The sequence below is a fragment of the Aptenodytes patagonicus genome, chromosome 18, assembly GCF_965638725.1.
Source record: "Aptenodytes patagonicus chromosome 18, bAptPat1.pri.cur, whole genome shotgun sequence".
NCBI classification, from domain to species: Eukaryota; Metazoa; Chordata; class Aves; order Sphenisciformes; family Spheniscidae; genus Aptenodytes; species Aptenodytes patagonicus.
In genome coordinates, this window is record NC_134966.1 from 6,291,055 (window position 1) to 6,307,397 (window position 16,343).

General features: G+C 65.6%; 1 protein-coding gene across 3 annotated transcripts; it reads right to left on the reverse strand.

Moving 5' to 3' along the window:
• Nucleotides 1-1,134: 1,134 nt before the first annotated feature.
• CERCAM (cerebral endothelial cell adhesion molecule) lies at nt 1,135-13,800 on the reverse strand. 3 transcript variants are annotated; one of them, XM_076355614.1, is made up of 14 exons: nt 13,598-13,800; nt 10,346-10,545; nt 5,809-5,919; nt 5,495-5,612; nt 5,281-5,415; nt 4,988-5,192; nt 4,787-4,906; nt 4,559-4,635; nt 4,284-4,390; nt 4,038-4,170; nt 3,743-3,870; nt 3,463-3,666; nt 2,243-2,479; nt 1,135-1,557 (listed from the first exon to the last, which is right to left on the reverse strand). In XM_076355614.1, exons 2-13 carry the CDS (start codon nt 10,417-10,419, stop codon nt 2,245-2,247), a joined length of 1,647 nt encoding a protein of 548 aa, XP_076211729.1. In that variant the 5' UTR covers nt 10,420-10,545; nt 13,598-13,800; the 3' UTR covers nt 1,135-1,557; nt 2,243-2,244. The 3 variants fall into 3 exon arrangements, with proteins under 3 accessions (XP_076211729.1, XP_076211730.1, XP_076211728.1); XM_076355615.1 differs by lacking the exon at nt 13,598-13,800 and adding an exon at nt 8,581-8,713 and having other exon boundaries at nt 10,346-10,402; XM_076355613.1 differs by lacking the exons at nt 10,346-10,545; nt 13,598-13,800 and adding an exon at nt 7,574-7,717.
• Between the last annotated feature and the right edge of the window lie 2,543 nt (nt 13,801-16,343).

Genomic DNA, 16,343 nt, shown 5'->3' on the forward strand with positions numbered 1-16,343 from the left:
CCGCTTCCTTCCTCTGGTCCAGCTGGCACCAGACCTTCCTCCACTCCAGCTCCCAGCTCCTGAGCTCCTCCCGTAGCATTGAGGCTACCTGCGACGAGGGGACAGGCAGGGAAGCAAAGGTGTCCCCAACCTGCCGTCACCTCTCCACGCTGCTGTGTCGCCCGTGCCTGTACTGACTGGGACACTGTGGTTGTCGACCATGCGCTTGGCCATCTCCTTCTCCCTGTCCTCCAGCAGATCCACTTGGATCTTCAGGTCCCATGTGATGTCTTGGAGCTGGTTGTTTTCCTGTGGGAGGTCCCTGCTGTAGCTGTGCATCCTGTCCCGAATGATGCTCCCCTGGAGCATGTTTGGTGGGCTCAGACATCCTGCTGTGGGTCTCAGCTGCGGAGGCTTCCACCCACTGCTTCATCGCCTTCATCGGGCTGTGGGGAGAAGAGGGGCGCAGCCCCCCAAACCCTGGGTGAAGGCAGCGTCCCAGGGCTAACCCCAGCAGCTGCTCGAGGGCCAAAAGGGGCAGCCAGCTGCCAGGCAGGGGTGGAGAGAGGCGGCAGCTCCAGGGGCCTGGCAGGGAGCTCGCATCTCCCCAGCTCACCCAGACTAGGGCTAGTTGCAGTGTTTTTTAAGGAAATTGCTCCTCCACCCCAGAAAACCCTCAGTTTTCAATGGAACGTCGCCCTGCCGAGGAGCTGAGGTTTAGCACCAAACAAGCCCGGGCTCTTGGAAAGCAAACACCCTCCTCCAGAGCTGGCCACAAAGGTGACAGATGCCGGAGCCCAGCAGGACTCAGCTGCACATCTTGGTGCTCAAGCTGCTGTCAGGTTTTCAGTCCCAAGGCCGAACCTCGCGCCAATGAGGGAAATCATTTCCATCAGCATTGCCAGGGGAGAGCTGAGCTCTGCGGAAATGCCACTCACCTTTTCACCCCCAGACCCCAAGAGAGAGCTCCGGTCTCTGTCTCCCACCCCACCTTCCTTCCTCCCTTTCCCCATTACAGATTTCATTCCCAAAGCAATCCCTGGCCGGGGGAACTGCCAGACCCTCGTCACCACAGCTCCGAGGTGACCCCAGTGGGGTATGCCCTGGGGACGTTATGTGGGGCAATGCCACCTGGCAGAGCCAGCACCCAGCACGTCAGCTCAAACACAGTCTGCTTTAATCCTCCCTGCGCTTCAGCCCAGACATGGCACAGGCGAGGGACAAGCCCGGTCGGCGGCAGGAGGCCACGTGTGCCACCATGGGAGCCAGCCCCCAGCCTGAAAAACGCTCCCCAAAGTCCAAGCCGGTGGGAGATGGCGGAGTTGGCATCGCTCAGGGCAGTCCTGGAGACGTGTCCTCAGCAGAGACGGAGCACAGCGCTCCCCTGGTCCCTCCACCTGGCAGTGAAAGTGCTCTCCAGGAGCCCTGGGGCAAATCCTGCCTTGGGTGGATTCGCCACGTGCAGATTCGAAGGACCCTGGGGGGATCTGTCCAGGGCAGCTGCATCTCTCAAGCGGGAGCAGGCAGGATCAGGCCACTGGCCCGCAGTGCTCCCAGCTGGATCACAATCCCTCGTCCCTAGGAGGCAAGGACGCAAACATTAGCGGTCAAGGCAGGAGCAGCCCCGACATGTTCACGCCTGCAGTGGAGGCGGTGGGAGGGTTGTTTTCCAGCCTCCCCCGGTCTGGCTGCTCCCGGGGAGGCTCTGCTGCCAGCACAAGCAACCTCAGACAGGGAAAGTCTGACCCGGCGTTAACCGTGGCGGTGCTGCCTTGGGGCCGAGCGAGTGCAGGTGCTTGCCTGCCTGCACGGCCACCCCACAAAAACACAGCCCCAGGGAGACCTGCTTTTGAGGGGGAGCAAACAGCCTCAGGGTGAAACTTTCCCCTGCGAGACGCCCCCAGCTCTCTCCAAACTAGGGTGACTTTTGCCGGAGGCGAAGGAGCGTTGTCCCTTCCTCGCTTGAGGGGCTGGGGAGCAGCACGGACTCGGGGAGCAGCAGGACCCGGTCCCCTGGTCCCCTCCAGCCCAGTGCAGCCCCACATGGGACATCTACATCCCCATCCCTTTCCCCGCCTGGAAGAGGTGGTCTCGTCTCTGTTTCCCAACGCTTTGAGTCTGATGGGGAGAGCTGCTGCCACATGGCAAAAAGAAACTAGGCATCCGGGACACATCCGAACACGGCGCTCGCAGGGAGATGCTTCCCAGCCACTCTGTCCCCCATCCCCGGCACCACGCGCCTGGGTCCCACAGCCTCGCTCACCATCAGAGCTCGTCATGGGCGGTGGAGCGGAGGTGGCCGGCACCACCCCGTGAGTCCCTCAGGGTCTTCTGCGAGCCAGCCCAGTCGGTCTTCTTGGCATCGTCGTCCCAGATGGTGGAGGTCTCGGTGTCGCTCAGCCAGTTGCTGTCTCCAGCGTAGTGGGTGGGATAAACCAGGAGGGGGTGAGCCGAAAACACCAGCAGGTCCCGGGGGGCGAAGTGCCGCTTGTAATCCTCGCTGGGGAAAGCGGAGCGGACCCAAGAGGAGGAATTGGCTTACAGAGCATGGCCCGGTGGAGAAAAAAGGGCTGGGAAAACCGTACCGACCACCCGGGGAAGGCACCACGCAGGGCAGGTGATGGGGAGGGACACAGCGTACTGGGGAAGGGGTCCGGGGACGGCAGCCAAGCTGGGGGGCTGCCCCATGCCGCTGCTGCCTTCGGAGCCTGTCTGGGGAGGGACCGTGGAGGGGACTGCGGAGGGGATGGGACCCATCTCTCCCCACCAGCCTCGGTGGCATGGGGCTGGCCCTGGCACGGAGGGGGTCTCCAGCACAGCATCCCGCCGGCCCGGCCCTGGCTGGCCCCGGGCCAGGGCTGTCTGGTGCCATTATCCTGGCGAGCATGGGACTCCCAGCTGCTCCTGGTTCACATCCAGAGCACTAATCCGCCCCTCCGTCCACCTCCAACCTCCCTTTTACACGCCTAATCCCTCTGTTTCGCCATCCTGCTCACTGGCTTTCCCACCCCCCTCTCCCCTGGGACACTCGGCCACCGTCACTCGCTCACCCCCTAAATTGCCTCCCCCTCCTCAGACACAGCCTTGCCACTGACCCCCGCCCAGGAAGAGGGGCATGGAGGTGCCCCAAGATGGGGGCGAGACCCGCAACCAGCGCTGGGGTACAGGGGGCTGCTCCCTCCTCGCCATGGGGCACCCCCATGCGGGGCCAGCACTGAGCCCCGGCTCCGTCCCCGTTGCCGTCCCCCCACCCCACACTGGCAGAGGGCCATTTTCCAGCAGCCAGCAGCCAGGCAGCGGCTGGGGGGGAATGAGCTCATGCTACAGATGTTTTCCTCCTGCATGAGTAATGCCGGGGGGGGGGGGGGGGGTGGGGGGGGGGAACAGGGTGGGACAGTGACGGCAGAGAAGAAACATATGCTCCCTCACCGGCACGGCCATGCCGCTCCGCCAGCACCCCTCCTGCACCCCCCTACTCCTTACTTGGGGTGCTTGTCATACATGATGGGCAGGAACTCGTCCACCGGCAGCATTTTGGAGAGGGGCTCTGCAGCCAGCAGCTTCTGCGCCCCACGGCGGGAGATGGCATAGGCCAGCGTCCAGTACGAGTACCCGGCCACCACCAGGTTTCGCACACCCTCCACGGGCACCTCGTCCTCTGCGTTCACCTGCTTCCTCCCCAGGTAGCTGCGAGGCGGCCGGTGAGCCGTGAGAGCCAGCCCCAGGGACCCCCACCCCACGTCCCCCTGGCCCCAGCACCTACATGAGGTCCCAGTCACGCTGTGCCCCCTCCAGCTCCTCCATCAGCCGCTGCAGCCGCGCCGGGAAGGCGGCCTCGAAGCGCACGTCGTCCTCGAAGACCACTGACCGCTCCAGCCCCCGGGACACGATCTGCAGGGAGGGGGCAGAGGTGCAAACCCATCCCAGCACCGCGCCGGGCCATACTGGGTCCACTCACCCTGCAGGACACCCCTCTCCCCAGGTCCTCCAGAGACCTGGTGATGCTCATGGGGTCCCTGCCCCATGCTTGGGACCCCATGGCCCCCATGGCCACGTACCTCCTTCCAGACGTGGTAGTGGCTGAGGAAGCAGCCGACCTCGCCCTTGGTGAGCGTGCGGCCAGAGAAGGGGTCGTAGTACCCAGGGAGCAGGTCCACGCCCAGCACCTTGATGTCGCTGCTGTTGAGGGTGCTGCAAGGCAAGGGGCTGCATCAGCAAGGCGTCCCTCCCAGCCACCCCCCGTCCCCTCCCCAGGGTGACATCGGGGGCGCTGGCAGAGTAGGGATGTGTCCCCCCACGGTCACCTCCCATCCACGGCATCCACCACCCGCGGGGCGATCTCCAGCTCCCGCAGGGACGCCAGCATCCGCCGACGCCGGTCTGGCCTCCGCACCAGATTGATGAGGAAGATCTGGGGAGGAAGGGGAAAGCCCCGCCGAGGGGGCACGTCATGGAGGGAGACAGCCTGCCCAGCCACTGTGGGATGGGAGACAGGGGGCTCAGCCAGCTGGGCTTTGCCATGGACAGATGCAGATGGAGGGACGGACAGGGGGACATGGGGGGTCCGTTGGGCACTTACTTCATCAAAGCCCATTTTCGTGAGTGGCTTGGGGAGGAGGGAAATGTGCCTGGAGCGCTGCATGGGGGGGCCATCCACTGAGGAGAGAGAGGACGCCCCTTCAGTAGAGCCCAGACCCCCCTAGCCAGTCACCGGGGCCGACAGCCCTGCCATGGGGACCGGCACTGGGCCCCCATCACCCCTGGGGTGGGGGACACCTCCAGGACCCCGCCACCCATGGGTGCTCACCCATGGCCTCTAACGTGAGATGCACAAAGTTGGCGCGTTCGTCCTCCAGCGTCTGGTGGGCCTTCACGGGGACGTTGATGTAGCCAAAGCGCTGCTGGTTGCACACGTGGACCTCCGCACCTGCCAGGTGGGACAGGTGAGTACCACGGCCCCCCCCCAAACCTCCCGGCCCCCCAAACCTGTGGCCCCCCTGGCCCTCACCGGCCGCCTGGCAGGAGTAGGCGAAGACGATGATATCGTCGAAGGCCCAGGTATAGTTGGGATGGGGCGGGTAGAAAGCCAACCGTGACGTCTCCTCCTTCCGCAGGTCAATCAGGAAGGTGGCGTAGACCATGGGGACAGCGAAGCAGCCCACCTGCTGTCGGTTCTTGGTGGGGAAGTAGTCAGCCGTCCGGCGGTAGTATCCCTGCGGCACACTGGCGTGATGCCTCTGTGGTGGGGGGGCTCTTCCACCATGGGGGGATCCCCTTCCCCGGGGCTTTCTGGGGACGTACCTGGGGCGTGATGCCACACCAGAAGTTGGAGTAGAAGGTCTGCGAGTCCAGCATGGGGGCCACCACCGACTTGTTCTGTGCCATGAGAAACTTGAGGGTCTGGTTGTTGGTCAGGATGCTGTCGGTGTCCACAAACTGGGGGAACGGCACAGGTCCTGGAGGTGCGGGGATGCCTGCCTCGGCCCCCACCCCACCAACACCCCGTGTCCCTTACCAGGACGTAGTCTGCCCGCTGCTCCCGTGCGTAGGTGAGAGCCTCCTGCTTCAGCCTCATCAGGTTTTCGTAGCGTTTGTCACTCCAGTGCTTGGGCCCGAGCTCGTCGGGGTAGGAGCTGGGCAGGGGGGAGGCAGGGGTTAACCCCGCTCGCTGGGAACACACAAACTCGGTGCGCGCCGCCGTCTGCCGAGTCAGCCCAGCTCTGCCTCGCCACCGGCTCCTCCTGGCAGCATCCCCAGCCAGGGAGTGGGGTGCTGCTCCGGGAGCCCCTTGCAGCCCACACCCGCCCCCCCAGCACCTCCCAGTCTCACCTGGGCTCCTCCTGCACCTTCCAGACCACCGAGTGATAGTCCTTCCCCACCGCCTCCAGCCACTCCCGCAGCATCGCCGTCGTGTTATCCGAGTTGTGGTCCGTTGCGCACCTGGGGTGAGGGGAAGTCATCCTCTGGGGGTCCCCCCCAGGGGACAACCACGGCTCCCTCCCCGCACTAGAAATGTTCCTGGGGCCAAGAGGCTGAGCCAGTGACAGACTCGCTTGGGAACGTAACATGTAATTTGAAGGAACCGAGGCTGCGCTGGCAGGAGGGGGAACGCGAACGGGTAATTTCTTTTGCTGTCTCGCAGCTCTCACCCCCCCGTCCCTGCAGCCCGGCGGCAGCCCCGGCTGTGCTCTCCCCATCCCAGCCCTGTGGCTGCGCACCATGAACAGCATCAGAGCACAGCGGCTTCATCCCCCCGCCCATGCATCCCACTGCACCCCACAGCACCCCACTGTGCCCCACAGCTCCGGCAGGCAGAGGAAAGGTCCCGACAGGCAGCAAAAATCCCCCTCCCCAAACCTTCCCTTGCCATGCACAGCTGCTGTCCCTAACTCTCCCACCCAACTTCGCAGCGATGTTCACGGGGACCCCAGCACAGACGGGGCTGAGCCCCACGTTGCACTGGGGCAACCCCCAAGTCCCCACACTCCCCAGCACCCCCAACCTGTCAAAGAGCCCCGAGCTGCCCCCGGTCACTGGTGTCTTGGGGACGCCCTGGGACGCAGGGGACAAGGCAGGACCTGTGCCCCCCCAGCGCCCAGCTCCGCAGACAGCTGCTCTTGAAACACCCTGCAGGGCCCTGCGGCTGGGGGCTCCCGGGGGCTGCGGTGGGCAAAATCGAGGACCTCCTGCTCCCCCACTGCTGGCAGCTGCCCCCCACCTAAGCACAGCCGCCCCTGCCAGGACCCCCCCGCCAGCCCCCACCTCGGCCCCTCGCAAAAGCAGCTGCAGAAAAGTTTCCGACAAGCTCAGGCGAGAGACGGCGGCGGCGGCAGAGGAGCGAGGAAGAGGAGGGACGGGGGGCTCCTCTCCCAACCAACCCTCTCCCCAGCACCATAAATGGGGGTTTGGGGGGTGTCTTTGGGGAAGGGGGGGCTGGGGCTGAGCTCTGCAGGGAGGGGGAAGGCAGCGTCTGGCCCTGAAGATGCAGAATCCCCCAGAGCCCAGGGCTCCCCTCCCTTGCCAGCCCCACAGCTTCAGGAGGGGAAAGGTGGGGATCCTGCCCCCTCGTCATGGGGCAGCGCCCAGCCCCTCCCGGGTCCCTGCTGGGTCCCACACCCAGGGCAGAGCCACCCCTCACCCTTTGGGGCTGGGGGGCTGTTACCACCAGGGTCCCTTTTCCTCCCGGGGGTCCCCATCCCCTCAGCGTCCTCATTCCTCCGCAGACCCCCATTCCCCCGGACCTCTGTTCCCTCAACCCAGGCCCCCGTTACTCCAAGATCACCCCGAGTCCCCAGTCCCCCCCCCTCTCCCCAGCTCCCCATTCTCCTCCCCCCATTGTCCTTTGGGTCCCCCGTACCCCCGGCTCCCCATCCCCCCCATTGTCCCCCCTATCCCCCAGGACCCCCGTTCCCCCCCCCCCCGAGTATCCCCATTCCCCCGGGGCTCCCCGTTACCCCCGGGTCCCTGTGAACCCAGCATCCCGGCTCTCCCCCGGGCTCCCCATTCCCCCACAGCCCCCTCCTCCCCCCGGATCCCTGCTACTCCCCGCACCCCGGGGTCCCCGCTCCCCCCCGGGGGGTCCCCGCTCCCTCACCACAGGGCGATGCTCCCCGCGGGATAGTCCATGCTCTCCAGGGCGCCCAGGCAGTGCGGCAGCGAGTGCTGGGCGTTACGGGCCAGGAGGGCGAGCACCACCCGCGGGGGGGCCGGGCCGGGCCTGGGGCCGGGGCCGGTGCCGGTGCCGGTGCCCAGCAGCAGGAGCAGGGCGCAGAGCGGCCCCGCGGCGCCCATGGCGGCGGCAGCGGCGGGCGGGGAAGGGGCGGGCTGAGACCCGCCGCGCTCAGCGCACCCCCGCCCCCGCCCCCGGCCCGGCCCCGCCGCCGCCGCGAGCCCCGGGGGCGGGTTTGGGTTGGGTTTCTTTAAATAAAGCCGATATCGGTAAACTGGGGGGGGGGGGGGGGGGGTGTCTACACAGCCCACGGCCGGGGGACGTACCCCCCCTCCCCGAGGATGCTCCCGTGCATCCTCGTGTGCCCCCTGCCAGCTCGGGGTCGGGTCCCCGCGGTGCCCGGCACGGCGTGGGTGGGTGGTGGGGAAGCAGACGGGTGGGCAAGTGGATGAGGGGGGGCTCATGGCTGGGGAGGGATCATGGCCGGCGGGCTTGTGGCCGGGGGGGGATCATGGCCAGGGGGGGCTTGTGGCTGAGGGGGGCTTGTGTCCAGGGTGAGTCGTGGCTGGGTGGGCTCATGGCTCTCCCCCATCACAGGCCAAGGCAGCCCACCCCACTGAGCTGTGTCCCACCCAGGCTGCCCCCCATGACTGACCATTTGAAGCCCCCCCAGGCGCGTCTGCAACGTGTCCGAGCCGCAGGGAGCCCCGGGGCCTTTGGGACATTTGGCCAAAACCGCTGGTTAACCACCCAATCCATAAATATGGCCGTCAGCTCCCGGAGCAAGCGCAGGCTGGGAGGAGGCCGCGTCCTGGGGAGCAACAACTCCGTGCACCCCACCAGCAGTGCCAGGCACCCCTCGCTGCGGTGGCACCGGTGGCACACCCCCCTGGTGAGGGGCCAGTGCCACGCGTGGCCAAACCTGTACCCACCCACAGCGGGGCGAGGGCCTGGCCGGGCGGCTGCTCTCGCTGGCTCCCCACATCTCCCCGCTCCCGGGGGATCTCCGGGAGGGCTCCGGCAGGGTGCAGCAAGGGGATCGGGGGGTGAACAATCCAGCAGCACCTGAAAGAAGCAACGGGAAGTGGGGGGGACACGGGGAGCACCAGGGAGCCCTGCGACGGCTGTAAGGACAGAAAAACTGTTTACAGCCCGAGCTCGGACAAGTATTTCGGGGAAGGGCTCCGTGCCAGCACGGCTGGGCGCTCGCCGGCGACGCAGAAGAGCTGCCGGAGGGGGCAGGACCCCAGGAGCCGAGCACAGCCGGAGCCCACCCGTGTCCGGACCCCACCAGTGTGTGCAGCCCCCCCCTCCCCCCGGGAGGGCTGGGCGGAGGGGCAGCCCCTTTCCCCTCCGCAGGAGCCCCCGAGCGCGGCCCCGCGGCCCGGGAAGCGATGAAGCCGGAGGAAGGGCCGAAGAACGGCGGGGATGCCCGCGGAGCCCACGGCTGGCGCCGTCCCGCGGGGACACCCACCCGCCGGCACCGCCCACCCCCGCAGCCCGGCCCCGCGCTCGGCCGCTGCTGCCACCTCCCGGCACCGCGGCACGGCACGGCCCAGCCCGGAGCAGCCGGGGACGGGCGCTCGGTGGGGAGCCAGGGACTCCAGGGTCCGTCAGAGCCGGATCGGATTCCCCGTGTTCCCACATCCCTCCGTCCCTGCCCTTCTTCATCCCCGCATCCCTCGCCCCTACATCCCTGCATCCCCGCATCCCTCCATCCCTTCACCCCTACATACCTGCATCCCTTCCCTTCTTCATCCCTGCATCCCCTTGCCCCTACATCCCTTCCCCTCTTCATCCCTGCATCCCTTTCCCCCCTATATCCCTGCATCCCTATGTCCCCACATCCCCACATCCCTCAAGCCCTGCAGCCCCTCCTGGGCGTCACAGACAGCCCTGCCCTGCCCTCGGCACCTGGGAAGGGCAGAGAGGGATTTCGGTGCCGGATTTAACAGGATTTTGAGAGGCCTGGATCCCAGAGAGGCCAAGCAGGGCAGTTCCCAGCCTGCAGACTGGTATGAAACCCCGCAGAGCCCTGACACCCCGCACCACACTGGGGACGGGGGGGCCTGATCCTGAATGTGCCCTGGCCCGGGCTGGGGCCAGCCCTGGGATGCTGCTCTGTGAGCAAGAGCAACACTTGACCGCTGCCAGCAATTTTTTTCCCAGCAAATCCCCGCCGTGTGCTCAGCCCCCGCTGACCCCTGCCCCAGGGACGCAGCATCCCTGGCCCAGCACGGTTCAGCCACCCCTGCACAGCCACGGCCCCGCTGTCCCGGCCACAGCCCGCACTGACGCTCCTCGGCCATGGGCTCGGGGACTGGAGAGGGAGAGACTGCCCTGTCCGCAGCTCCACCACCCCTGGGGCAGGCAGAGGAAGGGGGTGCTGTCTCTGTGCCCTGACATGGGGAAACTGAGGCACGGGCCAATGCAACATGCAGCACACAGATGGGCCGGGACTGGCAGAGAGACGAAGCATCCTGCGCCTGCCCTTGCAAGCTCAGCTGGGGTCAGAATTATCCCTGCCTTTGCAGCCAGCTTTGCAGCCTGCCTTCTCCCTGCGGCCCTGCTGCCGCGGGGCTCACGACAGACCCTCGGAGCCCGCTGTGGGCCAGGTGACACCTTACAAGCAGCTTTGGCCAGCAATGGAGAAAAACCCACAAGCGAGCTCGGGGAGAAGGGGGAAATGGGGGTTACCTGCCAGGGCACCCGCTGCGTGGTCCTCGGGCTGATGACCCACCCGGCTCTGCGCTCTGGCTCAGCACCTCCATCCCCGCCACTCTGCTACACGGGGCTGTGACAGCCCCCACGCCCCAGGAGCAAGGACTGGCAGGCGGGGTGGCAGGTCCCCACGGGGCTCAGGGCATCCCCATGGCTCCGTGCATCCATGGCGGTACCTGTAACACAGAGCCGACATCAGGCCCGAAAGTATCCCGCCCGGAAAAGCGCCCTTCTCATCCCCGCGCTGCCAGGCGGGCAGCAGCACTGCGCAACGTTTCCAGCAGCCTGGTTTCATTTTTTTTTACAGGAAAAAGTTGCTTTGGGACCCAGGGCTGCGGGGGACCAGACCTTTTTGGCCACCTCCCCCTTCTCTCCACCCCTTCCTTGAAATTTTCTAGGATTTTCATCAAAGACTTTGAAAAGCTCCAGGTTCCTCAAATGTCACATTTTTCTGCTTTAAAAGGCTCAGGTTTGGTTGCAGGAAACAAATATATATATAAATAAAGAGAGAGAGAGAGATGTATATATAAATGCAGAGATTCTGTGTGTCTGTGCATGGCTGGGGGGTTGGTACAACTCCCCCGGCCACCAACAATTTTTTTAAATCTTATTCCACAAGAAAAAGCATCCCAGGGTCCCAGCCGGCTGCCCAGCTCCGTGGTGCCCCTGGGTGCCCCTGGCTATCCCTGGGTGCCCCCGAGGGTCCCCACTCCCACGCCGTGATGCTTCCCGAGTGACACCGTCCCCTCCAGACCACTACCTTGACTTATCCAGCCTCATGACCCCAGCCCCATGACCCCAGCTCATTTCACAGGTGGGGAAACTGAGGCACAGAGCCTGCACAGCCTCCCAGCAGCTGCCAGGCCCAAGGGGACCCCAGACTCAAAGGAGTGTCCTTGACCCTGCCATGCTCCCTGCCCCGCCAGCCCCTTGTCCTGAGCTGTTCCAGCTGTTCCAGCTGTTTTCGCCACCCTCTGGCTATTGGGTAGCTCAGGAGGCCGGCGCTCCCCTCCCAGCCGGGTTTTCCTTCCAGGTCTCTGCTAAACCCATCGCATCTGCAGGCGCCACTCTGCTTTCCTCCTTGGCGAGCTGCTCCCACGGCAGGCAAAAACAATGGATCTTCCCACCCAGAAAAATCCAGGGGGATTTTGGCCATCCTGGGGGGATTTTGGCCATCCTGGGGGGGGGATTCTGGCCACCTGGAGGGATTTTGGCCCACCCAAGAGATGCTCTGCCAGAGGAGCTGGAGGCCAGCGCAAGCAACATCCACATCCCAGCTGGTGGAGACAGGGAAATCCGTGCCGCCATAAATGGGACAGAGACACATCGCCGGTCCCGGCGCCCGCTGGGCTGCGTCTGCCCTACGCCTCGGCCCGTCGGGAGACAGCCTGGGGTGTTCCTGGTGGGCTGCGAAAATCAGGGAGAGAGAAGCCTCCCCCGGGGCCACCCTTTGTGCCCTGCTGGGAGCAGGGATCCAGGGCCCGTGCGGGATGCTCTGCTCCACCTGCAAGGCACCACTGCACTTGAAGTCACGTTCGAGCCACGTGGGCATGTCCCTCCCAGGTGGTGCAGCCGGCTCGGCCCCAAAATGGTCCTTTTTCTCCCCAGGCTGGACCACGTCTGCCAGCATCAGAGCCAGCGGTGCCCAGGGCCAGCGTCCCCCAGCTCTGGGTGTCAAAGGGGACCCCGGGCACCCATCAGCCCTGAGAGCAGGCAGAGGGATGCCTCCTTCAGTGAGGGAAAACTGAGGCAGGAGGCCAACCCCAGGCTGCCCCATCCCCGCTGGGCAGGGAGAGGCCGTGCACCCTGCCGGGGCTTCACCCTGGGGACGATGGGGAGCTGCTCTCCATCCCCCCCGCTGCGTCCTCTCGGAGGGACGGCAACAGAGGGGTACCCCAATGGGACAGTTCCCCCCGCCCCGCGATGCACTGACCCGTGTGCTCCCATCCCCTCTGTCGCCTCCCTCCTTTCCCCCCCCTAGCAGGGCTTGCGGTCGGTCCCCGTCCCAACCCAGGGCAGCTGTGACCGAAAACAAAGCTGTCCCCTTCAGCACAATACCCTTCTGTCCCCCCCCCAGATGCTGACCGCTGGGGTGGGCAGCGGCCGGGCTGGAGGCGTCGAGGGGCCGTGCCAGGCCCCCGCTGGCAGGGGACAATGTTGGCAGTGATGGAGAGTAGGTATTTCAAAAGGTTTTGTTTTCGGGTTGACCTGCCGAGCCGGCGTGACCCCGCAGCCCCCCACCCAGCCCTGCTCCTCCATCCCAATAGAAACCGGCCACATTCCTGACCTCAGGAGGGGGGGGGAAGTTTCAAACCTCCCCGGGAAGGAGACAATGGGGGTGTCAGGGCCGTGATTTAGGAGGGGGGGCTCTTTCCATCACAAAGGCGAGACAAAGGCGCTCGGTGCTGGGAAAGGGGCTTCGGCGATGGCTCAGGAGCGGGGCCGTGGTATTGTGCCTGGCCAGCCGGCCTCGGCGGCAGGGCAGCCAGGGCCCACCGGGTCCTACCGGGTCCCATTGGGCCCATTCAGGTTCCACCGGGTCCCACTGGGTCCCATTGGGTCCCACCAGACTCTCCATCCCAGCCCCTACCACAGCCCTCCCCACGGCCACCCTGGGGACCAGGGTCTGGTGGCTTTGTGGGTGTCACCGTCACCCATAGCAGGAGGGAGCAGGTCCCCCATTCCCACGTGGGCCAGCTGGGGCACCCCCAGCTCCCCGCAGTGCCCCACGCCAGCAGGGCTGGCCGGGGACCAGCCTGTCCTGGGGGGCTGTGGGCATCCCACAGGTCGGGGCTCAGACCAGGGCCAGGGCCCCCCTGGGCAGCTATCCCCAACACAGGGGGACACGCAGCCCCAGAGCCCTGACCGCCCCCGCAGTGGGCCCTCCCCGGGTGTTCAGGGCCGGGGTCCCACTATCCTCTCCTGGGGCCGGTCCCGGGGCCGAGGGCCGGGCGAGAGATGAGCAGCTCCTCTGTGCGCCGCTCAAAAGGGGCTTTGTGCACCCCGGGGCCGCCGGTGCCCAGCACCGCCCGCCACCGCTAGCACGGGCACCACGCTGGTGCCCACCCTGCCGGCACCTCGCAGCCTGCGCGCCCCCCAAGCTCCCCTCTTTCCAACTGACCCCTGCCCCGACCCTCCTCCTCGATCCCTTGGGGGGCTCAGCCCCAAACCGTGACGAAAATCCCCCCAAAAAAGCCAGGAAACTGCTTAAGCAGACGCTCAACTTACAGTGTCCTCCGCCGCTGAGCTGAGACCGCGTCTCCGGCCAGCGTCCCGGTGCCGAAGGGCTCGGAGCCTGCACAGAGAGGGGATTTTTTTACAGGAGAAATATTTTTCTCCTGGTGCTGGACGGCTGATCCGAAGGAAAAGCTGGAAACAAGTTCATTGGCTTTCCTCTCGCTCCCTCTCCTTGCCCTAATTTTTATTTTCCTGGCAGCCGGCAAGAGGAAGGGAGCTGGCAAGGTGATGCTTTTTTGGGAAGAGGGGAACTGCTGGTGAAAGAGGCATTCACCGTGCCGGGAGCCTGGGAAAGCCGAGAGCCGGGGGGCCGGCGGGAGGGCGGGAGCCTGATCACCGACCGCCGTGCCGAGGCTCACCGCCGTGCCGAGGCTGGCCGCCGTGCCGAGGCTCACCGCCGTGCCGAGGCTGGCCGCCGTGCCGAGGCTCACCGCCATGCCGAGGCTGACCGGCATGCTGAGGCTGACCAGCGCGCCGAGGCTCACGGCCGTGTCGAGGCTGGCCGAGTGGAGGCCGGCGGCAGGTGGAGGGGTGCCGGCGGGATGCACCAGAAAGCCAATGACATCATGTTGTGGGTTTTTTTTTTTTTCCAGGATGAAATGTAATTTGCAGACAACTTCCCCGGCTGCCCGCGAGCGCTGGGGCTCTGTGGCGAGGAGCAGGACAGGTCCCCCCAGGACACACAGGCGCCCGCCGAGAGAGCGCAGGGCTGGGCCGGGGCTTTATTTTTTTTCCCCCTTGTGGATCAGAAAAACTACATTTTAGTTCCTAACCTGCTGGCACTCTGCTCCCCGGCACACAGAGGGCAGGTCCGGCCGGCGGCCGAGCAGACCACAGCCCGGCACAGCCGGCGCCAGCGCCCTGTCGGGGACCCCCCATCCCCATGGTGGGGCAGGATCCGTCCCCGGGCTGCCCAACCCGGGATGGCTCCTTTCGCCTCTTCCCTCTTAATTTTGTTTAGAAACTTGTCAGGTTGGTACATAAAGGAGGTGGAAAGATCAATCCCGGCTTTTCATCAGTGTGGGAAAAAGTATTTCACTAATCCATATTTATTGGTGTAAGGAGCCGGGGGGGGAGGGCGAGAGACCCTAATGGTCAGGAGCAAAGGACAGAAGGGACAGTTTAAGGCTGCCCTTTTCGGAGAGGTCACATGTCACCAAAATCTTTCGGTTGTCTCGGGATTGGTTACATTCTGTTCTCTTTTTTTCTATTGAGGTTGCCAAGCAACTGGCTAAGACCAGCCAAGATATTTTCTTTATTACAAGTGGAGCAGAAAGCAGCAAGGAGGAGAGAGATAAAAAAAAAAAAAAAGGGAGAGAAGAGAAGAAGTTTAGACAATTAACATTTATAGGATCACATAACTTCATTAACTCGGCCGAGATTTGGGAAAGAGACTTCAAAAAAAAAAGGTGGTGGTGGGGGAGCGTTAGGAATTAAAGCGAGTTAAAAGACCGGCAGGTCCGGGGCTAAAACAATGCCGGAGCACCCGGGAGCAGCAATGGGGGCTTCCCTCCGATGGTTCCTGCTTCCCAAAGAGCCGGCCGGTCCTGGGCGATGGCTGTGACCCAGCGCAGGGGCCTTCAGCTGTTGCTGATGCTCCTTTTTTTTTTTAAATGCTGGATTTCTTTTGATTTTCACACTCCTCGGAATTGGGTTTATTGCTAATAGCGCTGGCAGGAAGGTGTGGGGAGGCAGGGGAGCCCTTCGGAAGGAGACCCGTGGCCGTGGCAGGAGCTGAGCATCCCCCTGGCCCGGCCGTGGCACGGGGCAGGGGCTGCAGGAACGTGGCTGTCCCCAGGCCCTGGGACACATTCGTGCCTCGGCAGGGTGGACAAAACCTCCCGGGGCCGGGAGTGAGCCTCTGTGGGCGAGCAGACCCCGCTCACAGATCCCTGCCCCGTTGGTCCCTGCTCAGAGCTCAGGCCTAACCCCAGCCCCGGGCTGTCCCCTGCCCCAGGCCTGGCCCCGCCGCGGGCAGGGGACATTGCTGTGGGCTGGGGACAGGGGCTGGGGTCACCCCGCAGCTCCGTGGGGCTGGGCTGCTCTGGGCATCCTTTGGGCCGCGGGATTTTCTCTCCCAGCACGAACCAATCCCTCTCCCCATGAGGCCAGACCCTGTGCGAGGACACGGGGGGAGGTGAGGAGGGGCAAAGACACCCCCCCCGGCGACCCCCCCAGCCCCCCCCATGCCCCCCAGCCCCCCTTGGTTCTGCCCAGGGACCCCAACTCCCCGGTGACACCCAAGGCAGTGGCAGGCAGCGATGGGGTGAAGGCAGGGGCCAGCCCCACGCTCTTCCCCGCGGCTGCGGGGACCCCCGGCAGGTCGGGGCCGGGGGGGTCCCCGGACGGGGAGAGGCAGGCGGTGCCCCCGCTCCCCCGGCCGGAGCCCGCAGCTGCCGGCCTGGCAAGTCGGTAATATTCATTAGGGGAAAACAATGAGCATTATTTATCCCCAGCACTTTCCCTGCCGTGGGGGGCCGGGGTGGGGTGCAGGTGACCCCATACCCCACGGGGGACCCGGGCAGTGCCACCCCCGCGGCAGCAGGACCGGGGGGTCCCCAAGGGGGACCGGGGGGGTGGGAGGGGACCCCACCCCCAGCCCTGCCCGACGGCTCGCGGGGGACCCCCACGACCCCGAGTGGGGCCAACCCCGGCCGTCCCCGCGCCCGGGCGCCGAGACCCCGAGCCAGGGCGCACCCCGGACCCCCGAGCACCGGGCCCGGGCGGGTGTGGGGGC